This window comes from Neltuma alba, unplaced genomic scaffold (genome assembly GCF_004799145.2).
Source record: "Neltuma alba isolate B1F8T4 unplaced genomic scaffold, ASM479914v2 tig00012263_pilon, whole genome shotgun sequence".
Taxonomy (NCBI): Eukaryota; Viridiplantae; Streptophyta; class Magnoliopsida; order Fabales; family Fabaceae; genus Neltuma; species Neltuma alba.
Genome location: NW_021636789.1, coordinates 428,620 through 440,897, shown reverse-complemented (window position 1 = coordinate 440,897; position 12,278 = coordinate 428,620). Strand labels below are relative to the sequence as shown.

The following is a 12,278-nucleotide window of genomic DNA, read 5'->3' as shown; positions in this document are numbered from 1 at the left end:
TTTGTATCCCATGTTCTCTCTTTGGTCAGGTGAAGCATCAGTAAAAAGATGCACACCAGAAGGATGTTTAAATGCTAAAATTTAAACTATGCATACATGCGGGCTGTTACTGTTTAGAAGATTATAGTTGTGTATTTGAAATCTGATTCCTGCATCTGATCTGTGAAAAGGAAGGATAATATAAATATATATGTGTGTTCTGTAAATGCTGAACCAGGGAAGCAAGTTCTGGGTCATAACATTAAAAAGCTAAAACTATGGTAATGTGGCTTATGGATATTATTTTGAATGCCTTGTGATTGTTTGAAGTGAACTGAATGAAGTGAAAAGCCTGGTGGAATTTCTTGATTATAAAGGAAAGGAAAAGAAAATACTTAATCTCATGTTGAATATGAAATTGTTACAGTGTTGAGGTACTCTTTAAATCATTGCAAACATATTTGGAAGTGATAAATGATAGTTAGATTGGTGATTATGAATCTGGTATAATATAAATATGCGTGTGTATTGTGAAAGCTGGAAATATAGCTAGAGATACTATTGTTGTTTCTGTATAATTAGCATCTGTTAAAGAGTGTTGAAAGTTATGTGAAAATGTTGCAAAGTTAGATTAAATGTTAATTATAAAGCTGGAAGTCTTGGAGTAGAGATTGAAGAGATATTGCTATGTTTGAATTAGTTGTTTTAAAGCCTATGAACACAAAGTTAAAATTGGGCTTTGCTGAATTATTGTTGATATGATATGTTGTTGAGATTAAAGCTGAATAATGCGTGAGAACTTGCTTGTGGACGTTAAACTAAGATTAATGACTTATAAGTTGGGTCTAGTCTATGCTTCATTTGTCTACCTATTTTCATTTAAATGTCGGGGTTGTTGTGATAATCGTGCAAATGGAGCTAATGACTTTCTTGGCATAATTTCGTTCGATTCCCAATCTCTTTAGTGTAGTTTTTGAAGTTTTCCTGAATACCAGTAGTGGAATTCAAATTTCTTTGGCTTGAGCTGTTATTTGTAAAACTTAACATATTCTTTCCAGCAGTTAACTTATTATTTGGAGCTTATTATTTTCAAGTGCAAAGTTGTTATTTTGAATATGTAAATTGTAATTTCTAATATTGTACTTAACTTGTTATTTTCAAAACTTGTTATTTAGAATAGTTAACTTGTTATTTTCAAAACTTATTATTTATTATTTTGAGTAGTTAACTTGTTATCTTTATAACTTGTTATTTCCAAGAGTAAACTTGTTATTTATATATTCAGTCTTGTTACCTAGAATAATTGTTATTTGTAGGGTTTTGATTTGTTATCCTTCATTTGTTATTTGTAGAGCTGAGTGTTAAACTTGTTGTCCAGACTGAAGTGTCAATTTTTCGCTGTGATCTTATGTAGTGGTTGGCCAATCATGAGCTCAATGAATGGTGTGATAATGCTTTGAAGTTTCTTCCACAGCCAGGCAATGGAGGAAAGGCCAAAAAAGAAGACTGGCTCAGTAGATAACGAAATGGGATAAATTGTAGATAATGTTAGGGCATTTAACTTAGGTTTAATGTATTTGACTTTGTATTAATAATTATCCAGCACAATTATTTCGACAGGAGCTTATTACCATATCTAGTTGCTCACTGGGCTAAGTTGTTAATTGTTAATGACAATTATGTATAACTGGCATGATATTTATCCAATTTATGAGAAGTTACCATTATTTCCATATTATATAGCCAGATGATAAGTGTGTTAAGCGAAATAACAAGTGTGTCATTGGGTTTCCAATGGAATTGAGTTTTATGACAAGTTGTCATTATTTTCACATTATATAGCTAATGACAAGAGTGTTAAGTCAAATAACAAGTGTGGTAAGCGAAATAACACTCCTGTGACTAGATTTTTGATGAAATTAAGTTTAATAAAAAGTTACTATTATTTTCACATTTCACTGTCAAATGACAAGAGTAGTAAGCCAAATAACAAGAGCAGTAAGTGAAATAACAATTTTGTGATTGGGTTTCCCATGAAATTAAGTTCAATGAAAAGTTGTTATTATTCTCACATTTCACTACCAAATAACAAGAGTGATAAGCCAAATGATAAGAATTGTAAGCTAAATAACAAATTTGGTAAGCTAAATTACAAGCATGTGACTGGGCTTATGATGAAATTAAGTTTCATGAAAAGTTATCATTATTTTCATATTTCACCATCAAATGATAAGAGCGGTAAGCCAAATGATAAGAGTAGTAAACGAAATAACAATTCTGTTATTGGGTTTCTCATGAAATTAAGTTTCATGAAAAGTTACCATTATTCTCATATTTTATTGCCAAATGACAAGAGTGATGAATTAAATGACAAGAGTGTTAGGCCAAATAACAAATTTGGTAAGTGAAATTACAAGCATGTGATTGGGTTTATGATGGAATTAAATTTCATGAAAAATTGTCATTATTTTTATATTTTACAGCCAAATGACAAGAGCAGTAAATGAAATAACAAATATGTCATTGGGTTTCTCATGAAAATTTGTTATTATTTCCATATTTTACTGCCAAATGACAAGAGTAGTAAGCCAATTGCTGAGAATCGTAAGTGAAATAACAATTCTATTATTGAGTTTCTCATGAAATTAAGTTTTATAAAAACTTGTCATTATTTTCCCATTTCATTGCCAAATAACAAGAATGCCAAATGATAAGAGTGATAAGCCAAATAACAAGTTTGGTGAGCCAAATTACAATTACGTGATTGAGTTTGTCATTAATTTTAGAACATTAAATAGATCTATATTGTTCCAATTTAGAACTGATAAATACAAAATTTTAACATTGTTTTACCCATAAATAAAAGACCAACATTTTGATATTTTCATGTCATGTTGCTATCATTATAGTAACAAGTTTGTAGTTACAACACTACTAAGTGAAATTACAACAATGGTAAGCCAAATAACAAAAAATCAGAGGTTCTTTGACAGCAACCACTTCCTGCATAAATTAACTCTCTTCAAACCTCTCCAAAAATCCAACAGCTCAGCAATCAATATTTTTCGGCCACTCATATTAATGCATACTAGCGGTCTTCACAACACTTTGAATCTACAAGACAAAATATAATTTGTATATCAGTCTCAAACCTCCCTAGAATTTAGCGAAGTTGGGGTTTAAGAGTAGAGAGAGGAGGTTCAATACAAAGCAAGTAGTTGTGATGCATCGTTCAGCGGCAGCTTCTTTAAGAGAGGAAAGGAGGGGAAGCAAAGGTAGACATAACAGAGACGATGAGGTTTGGCTAGGTTGAGAATGAGTTTAATTGGCTAGGTTGAAGATGGATTGAAGAAGATGGTTTTGGGTCTGCAAATGAGAAGATGATATAAGATGCAGAAGGACTTTTTGATATTTTAGCTATCAATTTATATTTACAGTTTAAGACCCGGTCTCTTCAAACAATTATATTAATTTAGAAACCTACTTCGTTATTTCGCCATTTCACATCTTTCCTAAAAACAACGTAAACATGAAGCAAAAATATTTTTTTAATTAAAAAAAAAAACTATTTCTTCATAAGCCATCGAAAAGCAGTGACGAAATGTGCAATCCCAAATCCAGATTCCATCGCATCATTCTCAAGTCAGTCGCCCCCGCTCTCCTCATCCCAAATCGCGCATCACTCTCTTCCGATGGCACTCTCGTAGTTGGACTCTTCACAGGTGGCTCAAAATTCCTTCAGGGAAAGGCGGGCTGACGGAGACGGTAGCATCAACAGCAGCGACAACATTTTAAGGTGGGTGATTTCTTATCCATGTTATCTGCAATATCATTGGTTGGGGATGAGTTCTATGATGAAAACATTTCAGAGACCATTTTCTTCTCCATCCTATTTAGTCGGGTTGCAAATCATATTGTCACCCTCTCCTCTAGTTCTTTTATTTCCTTTATGAAACGGGAGGCAGATATTGAAATTGTTTCATGATCTGTGCTTTAGAAATTGATGTTCTAGTCTAAACGCATTATTCTATGCTCTGTTACTACAGAGATGTTTTGTCATTTGCTCTGATGGTGGTTAAGTGCTAAGATGGTGAAAGAATTAAATACTCTTTTAATTTTTAATTAAAAAGTTTGGCCTTGTGGACTTATGGAGGTTGAAGATGCCATTAATAAAGAACTAAGGAGCCACCATTCTTCTGTGAGGCAAAAGCTTGAACAAGTTGTTTAATTAAGAAAAGAGGAAAGCTCTGACCAGGAAACATAACTGATAAATTCGATAAGGAGAGAAGAGCTATGATGTGTCAATATATTGGTAGGCTTTTGTACTTAGCCGTTGTTCCTCTCAATGTTGCTTGAATATATGCTTTTATCTATCATTTGTTCATTATTTTGTGCGAATTTGTGTCAACTTTTTTTTTCAAATTACATTCATCTATTGTTTGGCTTCTATACCATCTTTTCTGTAGTGCCTTGATTTCTTCAGGTGTGTGCCTCTCTAGTGCCTCTTCCCTAAGGTATTTGGAGGTATAGTGCCTTCAAGCCATCTTTCACTTTTGACTACTTCCAGATTTCCGTTCTAATATTTTATTTTTTTGTTCATGAACAATGGAGAAATGAAGAAGATAGTCACTAAGAAAGAGGGAGAAAATGGTGATGGAGAGAGAAGGATGAGTATAAAAGGAAAGGGAGAACAAAAAATTGGCTTTTTATTTTTGACTGACAGCTGGAGAAATACTGTTCCCCGGAGCCAGGAGTAAATTTTCTAGTAGTTGCTTAAAAAGAAAAATGAGGAAAAAACTAATGGAAGATGAAGGTGTGCTGATTATATGTTTACGGTGTTTCCAAAAAAAAAAAAAAAATCTATGTTCACGGGGTCGAATTGGAGAGGCTAAATTGATTGAGGCCGTAAATTGGAGAAGACTGTGTATTTCGTGACATGCAAGATATCTTGAGTATTTTTTTATTAATTTTTTGCATACTAAATTGATTAATTTAAATCAATGAATAAATTCTCTTGAAATTTGTCAATTTGCAGGTGTGGAATATATTGTGATCTCAGGCATACCCCATTAGCCGTCACTGGCTTCATCTTTTGCCCCAAAAGTGATATTTTGGAAGAAATAGATTGTGATATATCAAGTTCCTATGTAAATAAGGCTTGTCAAGTGGCAAGGGAATTTTTATTTCTTTGCGCAACAATATAGTGAAAGAATGAACTCTATATGGTACATTCCAATCTGATCCCTTCAGAAAGTCAATCTATAAGGTAGAAGTCATAACCTGGATTTAGATCTTCAAAATTTCCTTAAGACGTCCGTGCACACATTTCTTGTGATATAATGTGCATAGCAGTGTTCATGTGGCAATCTCACTCCTTGTATCCCTTCATCCTCCTACTCAACAGGGATGAATTTTATACTCGGTCTGTTTTATCTCTTTCTTGGACAATTTTTGTATATTTGTGAATTATGTGAAATTTATAGTTGATGCTTTTTTTGGGCTAAATCCGGTTGGGGTTTGGTTTGTTTTTCATGTTTTAAAAGGCCTACACAGCCCTTGGCATGGTGGCCGGGAAATAGAATCTTGGGTGGCAGGGATGAGGAAGCTGGTGGCACTTGGTTGGCTTCCACAAGGGATGGCAGAGTGGCTTTTATCACTAATTTCAGGGAACGTGAGAAGCATCCAAATCCTAAAAGCAGGGGGGAACTACCACTTTGTTTTCTGGAGGTGATTTCCCTGCATTTCCTTGTGTATCTGCTTTCCTACAAGATTTATACTTCTGTCCAGCTGATTTCCCCCATTCATCATCTATCATGTATACTAAGACCGGGGCTGGACAATTTCTTGATTTCATATAGGCACATTTTCTTTAATCATGATGCTCTGTTTAACCTGCATTCATAGCTATTGAGTGCTTAAAATTATGCCACAATTACAGATGCTTGGAATTTAACTTGGAGTTTAGCAAATACTCTGCTTCTGTTATTAGTCTCTTTATGTCGGGAAAGACCAGTAAATGCATGTCAACTCTAATCATGATTCGATCCCTCATGTGGTTACAGAGCAACAAGAGCCCCTGGGAGTTTGCCATAGAGATTCTGAAAGAGGCAGATCAATATAATGGCTTTAATCTCATATTAGTTGATATTTGCAGCAGAACCATGGTTTATGTCAGCAATAGACCCAAAAAAGACAATCTTAGTGTTAGTATGGTTACACCTGGTATTCATGTCCTGACTAATGCAAGTTTGGATGCTGCTTGGCCAAAGGTAAAGATGCCTATTGTTTCTGCTTGTTTTCTTTCTGTCTGTGACATAAAATTCCATTGGCATCATTGCATTTGCATTTGCGGCTCTGCTGTGACCGAACAAAATGAATACGCTTTATGGTTGCCGATGGCCAATTGGTAATGCAATGAACTCGATCAATTTGGCACTTAGCCTTCGGTTATTGTCAGCTAAAACTTCATCGATAAATACGTTTCTTTTAGAGCCAATATAGCATCTCACCATGCAGTGAGCTGATTTTTCATTCTCATTTTAGGGTGAACGGTTGCGTCAGAGTTTCAAAGAGCTCATTGATCAATACGGGGAAAGTGAATTTCCCATCAAAGAAATGGTTGAGAAGCTAATGACAAACAAAATTAAAGACGGGGAAAACTTGCTGCCTGGGATTCATCCCCCACATCAAGAGTATCCTTTGAGCTCTATTTTTGTTGAAGCAGATTTCCCATGGGTACCTAAAAAACTCGATTTATATGTCTACCTGCTCACGGCTGCTTTAGCTTGTTTCAAGCTGAAAGTTTGCTTTTGCCCAGGGACGTTATGGCACTAGGAGCTCTTCTGCTTTCTTTGTGAAATCAGATGGAGAAGTCAGCTTCTACGAGAAACATCTAGACGATGTGGATGGGAAATGGAAAGAGAAAATGATGACATATCAGACCAGCGGGGTGTCGTAAATGTGCAGCTATTGTCCATAAATGTCATGGCTCTTGAAGCTCAATTGCAACAACATGAGTTGAAAGTCTTCATGCTTTGGTTGACAGTTGAACTCTTGTCCAGTGGATATGATAATGCGTTTGCTGATGACAAATGGTGCGGTTTCTATTTTACGTTCAAAAACTTTGCATCAACCAAGCAAACTTAGGACGCATCAAATAAATCCATATATTATGGATTTCGATCCTGCAAAAGGATGCTCTAGTTGGAGGAAGCAAGAATCCATCTTGGTTATTTATTTGCAATTCAAAGGAACTTTATTCGTGTTATTTTGTGTTTTAATTACATTTTATGCGTGTCAAGTATAAGTTTCCTAAGTATTGATTCTCATGTCTTCCTGGGGTCAAATTAAAATAAATTTAGGATGCAACAAAGTGATGCAAAGTTGCAAATTAAAGCCGTTTTCTTATTGGAGTCAAAATTGACTAGGGTTAACTAAAATCAAAATTATTTGTTGATTTTTTAGATTTAAAAACTACTTCGTAAAATAATTGAAAAGGTTTCTAAATACTTGTTTTTTGTAATTTTTTTTATAGAAAAGATATGTGGAAAGGTAAATTGAATTTGAAAATTTGAGAAACTTGACAAATGAAATCAATTTTTCTTTTGAGCTCAGTCTACGCCTTCCTTACTTCAAAAACTCTGTAGAGTTTTAATTTCTAATCAACCAATTAGTGCAAACAACCACTTTGATTAACTTATTAATGAGCCTTTTAACTAAAGGATTTCACAACAAAATTAACAATCCGCATTAAGTACCATTGGAGGAGATAATCTAGTAGATAATGATCAATCTCCTTAGTTGGGAAATCTCACAGTCAACTACTCATGATGAAATTGATTGCTCCACGGAGCTCCTTCAACGCTTTAATCACCATTGTAGCAACCAAGAACTGGAAGAGGGAAGAAAGCGACGGACTGGAAAAACTCAGATGAGGGGAATGGAGGACTGATGTTATGATTCTGATTGTACAGATGGGGGAAGATGGAGTCGATGATAACGATGGAAGAGTGAAAATGCGATGGTGATGTTAGTGAACAATCCTTTCTCCAAGAGCTTGAAGATGATACTAATGGAGAACGAAGGTTGCGAACACGGAAGGGAGAATGGTAGTTATGGGGATATGGAGATGAAAGTCGATGACAGTGGAGGGTTGAGGACGTGATTAATGAAGGTGGTAGGGGATGGAGGTCGCATTCCGCCATCTTGCTGTGTTCTCCCTTTCTCTCCTTGGTTAATCAAAGGAGGAGGAAGGAAATCAGATTGAGCCCCAGGCGTCAAAACGGTGTTTCCTTTGGGTCCTCTTTTTGCAATTTACGAATTTGTCTGGTCCTTCTCCTTAATTTTTTAGCTCTTTAATCGTCTTTTTCACTTTCAGCTTTTCATTGCAACTTTCTTACAATGAAATTCAAGATAATGTAATACCATATATTCTAAAAATTAATCAATTAAAATAAATCATAAAAATATGTTATTTTTACCCTTTTTGGCAATATTTTCATTCAATCAAATTTAATCCAAATTAATCATAATTAATGTATTTAAACCCAATAAATGTGATAAAGTCCTCAAATAAGATATGAAAAAAATTACATAATGCCATGGGTTTATAGATGGCTGCAAAATGTAACACGGTGACATTGTAAGTTGCAAATAGATTGTGGGGATGATGATTATGTTTTCCTATAGAATCGGCTCTTCATTGAATGAAAATCAACATTGCAAGATTTGAGGGAATTTCCTCGCTCTCTCTTGAAACTTTTGCCCCTGTCTAACTTTGCCAATGGAGGATCTTTCTCACCGAAAAATGCCTCTAGACCGACCTTCTGATGCAGTGGTATGTGGAAGCAAGAAGAAGAAGACTACATTAGAGACTGAGAAATCCCATGTCGATTGATAACGAAGGAACACCCAGATAGCTAAGACAAACAGATGGAAGCTACTTTAATGCAGGGTGAAGAAGAAACAAGTAACACAAAAAGCAAAAGCCATAGAAAGCAAGTATCTTACCAAGATTCTCTTCTCAGGTTTAATAAAGTGGCGAATGGCAGTTGCTGCATGGAAGAAGATGAATTTTTGTCTGATATGTTGAATATGGAATGGAGCTACTAGGGCCATCAGAGTAACTTATTACTTTAGTAGACTAATATCCTCATATAGAGTAGTGTAAGCGGTGGAACTCGGTTGTAGGTTTTCGGGCATACCTGGAGTCTGCAGTAAAGTCAGGTTGCCACGCGGAGGTCCGATCACGGTCACGGAGTCGGATCTGGGAGACACAGCAAATGCACCGGAGGGAAAGCTTTTGCAGAGAGGGAGGGAGGAGACTGGAAAAGGCAGGAGAGGAGAAATGAAAACCGAACGTGCGTGCCAATAACTGATGCTACGGTTAACTTATCCCATGCATATTTTCAAAAAGAAAACTGCCTCCCTCGACATAACTTTTCCCGCTGTTGGCAAAATATATTAAAGGGCAAAAATTGCACTTTAAGACCCACAAGTCTTGTTATTTGCACCAGGACCCCAAATGATACTGGGCTTGGGTCCAATCCACCAAGGGTGGACTGGCCCATTTTCTTACATCTCCCACTCACACTTGGTGGATTAGATGTCGCGGATCTAGTCTCTTCACCTTCCCTCAATTTCATACTTAGTGCTTTGCCGTGACCGCGTGGGCATGACGTCTTCGCTTGGGTCCCTGTACTAGAAACCCCTTTTATAGGATCAGCACTGGTCACCCTTTCCTTTGTGTAGCTTGAACTTTAAAATTATGCCTCAGATGTCCCAGATTTACTTATATATACTTTTTCACGGTAAATCTAATCCCTCTCGAGTCAATGGTTGACTCAGATTACCTTTCTCGTATGTCTAGTATCCACACTTACGACCACAAAATGTCATAAGGGACATGTCACAGACACTAGCATAGGTGTGTATATCACAGTTAATCTTCCTTTCACCCAAGTATCACTTTGAAATGAATCAGTCGCTTTCTCAGCATACTACCTTAGATCGCATCAATCATGACCATAGGACATATGCCAAAGTAGCAGTCACTGAAACATATCTTCATGATATTGTCAAAGTCAAAGGACACCAATAGGAGGATAATTCCTCCCTGGGACTCACACAGCAATGAAGCAGGGATCTTTCACTTGCTTCCCTTTTGCGGTTCTCTCAGCACATGTGGTATGAAACACATGCTACGGTGTCACTCTTTTATTATAAGAGCGTATGTCGATTTAGATTTATTATTAACACCGTACAGACTTAGGTCCAGACACACTCAGTATCTAAACCCAAATTCTTCAACTCTGCTCATTGTTATGACGTCGACGTTGAAGAGTTTGTTGTCTGGCTACAGGTATTATGGAAGTGGGATTCCAAACTTCGATCCAACTTTATCAACGTGGATCTCATCTTGACTTGCTACACTTTAGTCAAGGCGACATAAAGTTTGTGTTTCTTCTCTACCATATTAGCATTCATTGCTGCTTTACTGGTGAACACAAATGTCTCATCTTTGTTCACTCCACCTGAGTGTCAAAGGCGGTTGCCCGTGTGAGAGAGCCAACCTTTTTGACCTGTACGACATACTAAACATTGTATACTTTCAGACAGACACATAAAGTGATAACGAAAAATAATTTCATTAATGAAGCACTCATATTACACTTTACGTATGCCAAGGGCTTGTACATGTTCTTTAAAAACTCTTTCGCCTATTGGCTTTGTCAGAGGATCTGCTACCATACATTTGGTTGAAATGTATTGTACAGTAACAATCTTTTGTGCTATGTAATCTCTAACGAAATTATACTTGATGTCAATGTGCTTGGTTTTGCTGTGATACTTAGGATCTTTAGTATAGGCTATGGCTGCAGTATTGTCACAGTATATCATCACCGGATTGGTACTCTCATTTCCAAATCCAAGGTGTTCTATAAATCTCTTCAGCCATAAAGCCTCTTGCACTGCTGTAGTGCATGCCACAAACTCAGCTTCCATTGAATGTAAGGCAATGCACGTTTGCTTCTTGCTACTCCAACATATGGCGCCATTGTTGAGCAAGAAGGTATAACCTGAAGTTGACCTTCGTTCTTCTTCATCTCCGCCTACATCAGCATCGGAGTACCCAACAAGACGCAGGTCACCTCCTTCGTAGCACAGTGCATAATTGGAAGTGCCCTTTAAGTATCTCAAGATCCTCTTCACTGCTTTCCAATGCTTTTCACCGGGGTTAGACTGGAATCTGCTCACCAGTCCCACTGCATAACAGATGTCTGGTCTTGTACACATCATTGCGTACATCAGACTACCAACAGCACTGGCATATGGAACTCTTTCCATCTTCTTTTTATCGGATTCGGTTTTGGGACACATGTCAGAACTCAAAGCCACTCCAGTGGCAACGGGTGTACTCATGGGATTGCAGTCTTTCATGTTAAATCGCTCAAGAATCTTGTTGATATAATTCTCTTGTGAAAGAGAGAGGATTCGTTTTGAACAATTTCTTTGGATCTTAACTCCAAGTATATACTCTGCTTCACCCATGTCTTTCATTTCAAAATTCGACGAAAGCCATTCTTTAATAGCCACCACGAATCTAGACTATTTCCGGCTAATAGTATATCGTCTACATATAAGGATAATATGACAAAATTACCCTCAAACCGCTTAATGTAGACGCAGTGGTCTTCCTCTATCATTGGAAGTCATATGAGGTTATTGCTTTGTGAAACCTCAAATACCACTGTCTGGATGATTGTTTCAATCCATAAATGGACCTTTTAAGTTTACAAACTTTATTTTCTTTTCCTTTTTCAATGAAACCTAATGGTTGTTCCATATAGATTTCTTCATCCAGATCACCATTCAGAAATGCGGTTTTTACATCCATCTGATGTAATTCTAAATCTAAACTGTTTACTATTGCCAGAATGAGTCTAATAGAATTGAAACGCACAACAGGTGAGAATGTATCTTCATAATCTATTCCTTCCTGTTGTGTGTACCCCTTTGCCACTAGTCGAGCCTTGTATTTGTCAATTGATCCATCCACTTTTCTTTTAATTTTGAGAACCCACTTGTTCCCAATGGCTTTACGCCCTTTTGGAAGATCAACTAACACCCAAACTTGGTTCTTTTTCATTGAGTCCATTTCTTCTTCCATAGCTTTCATCCATTCATCTTTTGCAGGACCTGACAAGGCTTCTCGTACAGATCGGGGCTCATCATCCCCTTCTGGAGTAACTAAGAGAGATTCGCCTTCTATTTGAAAGCGTCTTTTGGGAACACTTTCC

General features: G+C 36.5%; 1 protein-coding gene across 5 annotated transcripts; it reads left to right on the top strand.

The window, feature by feature from the left end:
- The first annotated feature begins 3,564 nt into the window (after positions 1–3,564).
- On the top strand, positions 3,565–7,100 carry LOC114725697 (transport and Golgi organization 2 homolog). Of its 5 annotated transcripts, none has more exons than XM_028912235.1 (7): positions 3,565–3,775; positions 5,015–5,245; positions 5,332–5,401; positions 5,523–5,706; positions 6,042–6,248; positions 6,523–6,714; positions 6,797–7,100. In XM_028912235.1, the coding sequence occupies exons 3-7, from the start codon at positions 5,337–5,339 to the stop codon at positions 6,935–6,937; spliced, it is 789 nt and encodes a 262-aa protein (XP_028768068.1). In that variant the 5' UTR covers positions 3,565–3,775; positions 5,015–5,245; positions 5,332–5,336; the 3' UTR covers positions 6,938–7,100. The 5 variants fall into 5 exon arrangements, with proteins under 5 accessions (XP_028768068.1, XP_028768066.1, XP_028768069.1 ...); XM_028912233.1 differs by adding an exon at positions 4,446–4,503 and having other exon boundaries at positions 5,015–5,401; XM_028912234.1 differs by lacking the exon at positions 3,565–3,775 and adding exons at positions 3,944–4,291; positions 4,446–4,503 and having other exon boundaries at positions 5,015–5,401.
- Positions 7,101–12,278: the final 5,178 nt, after the last annotated feature.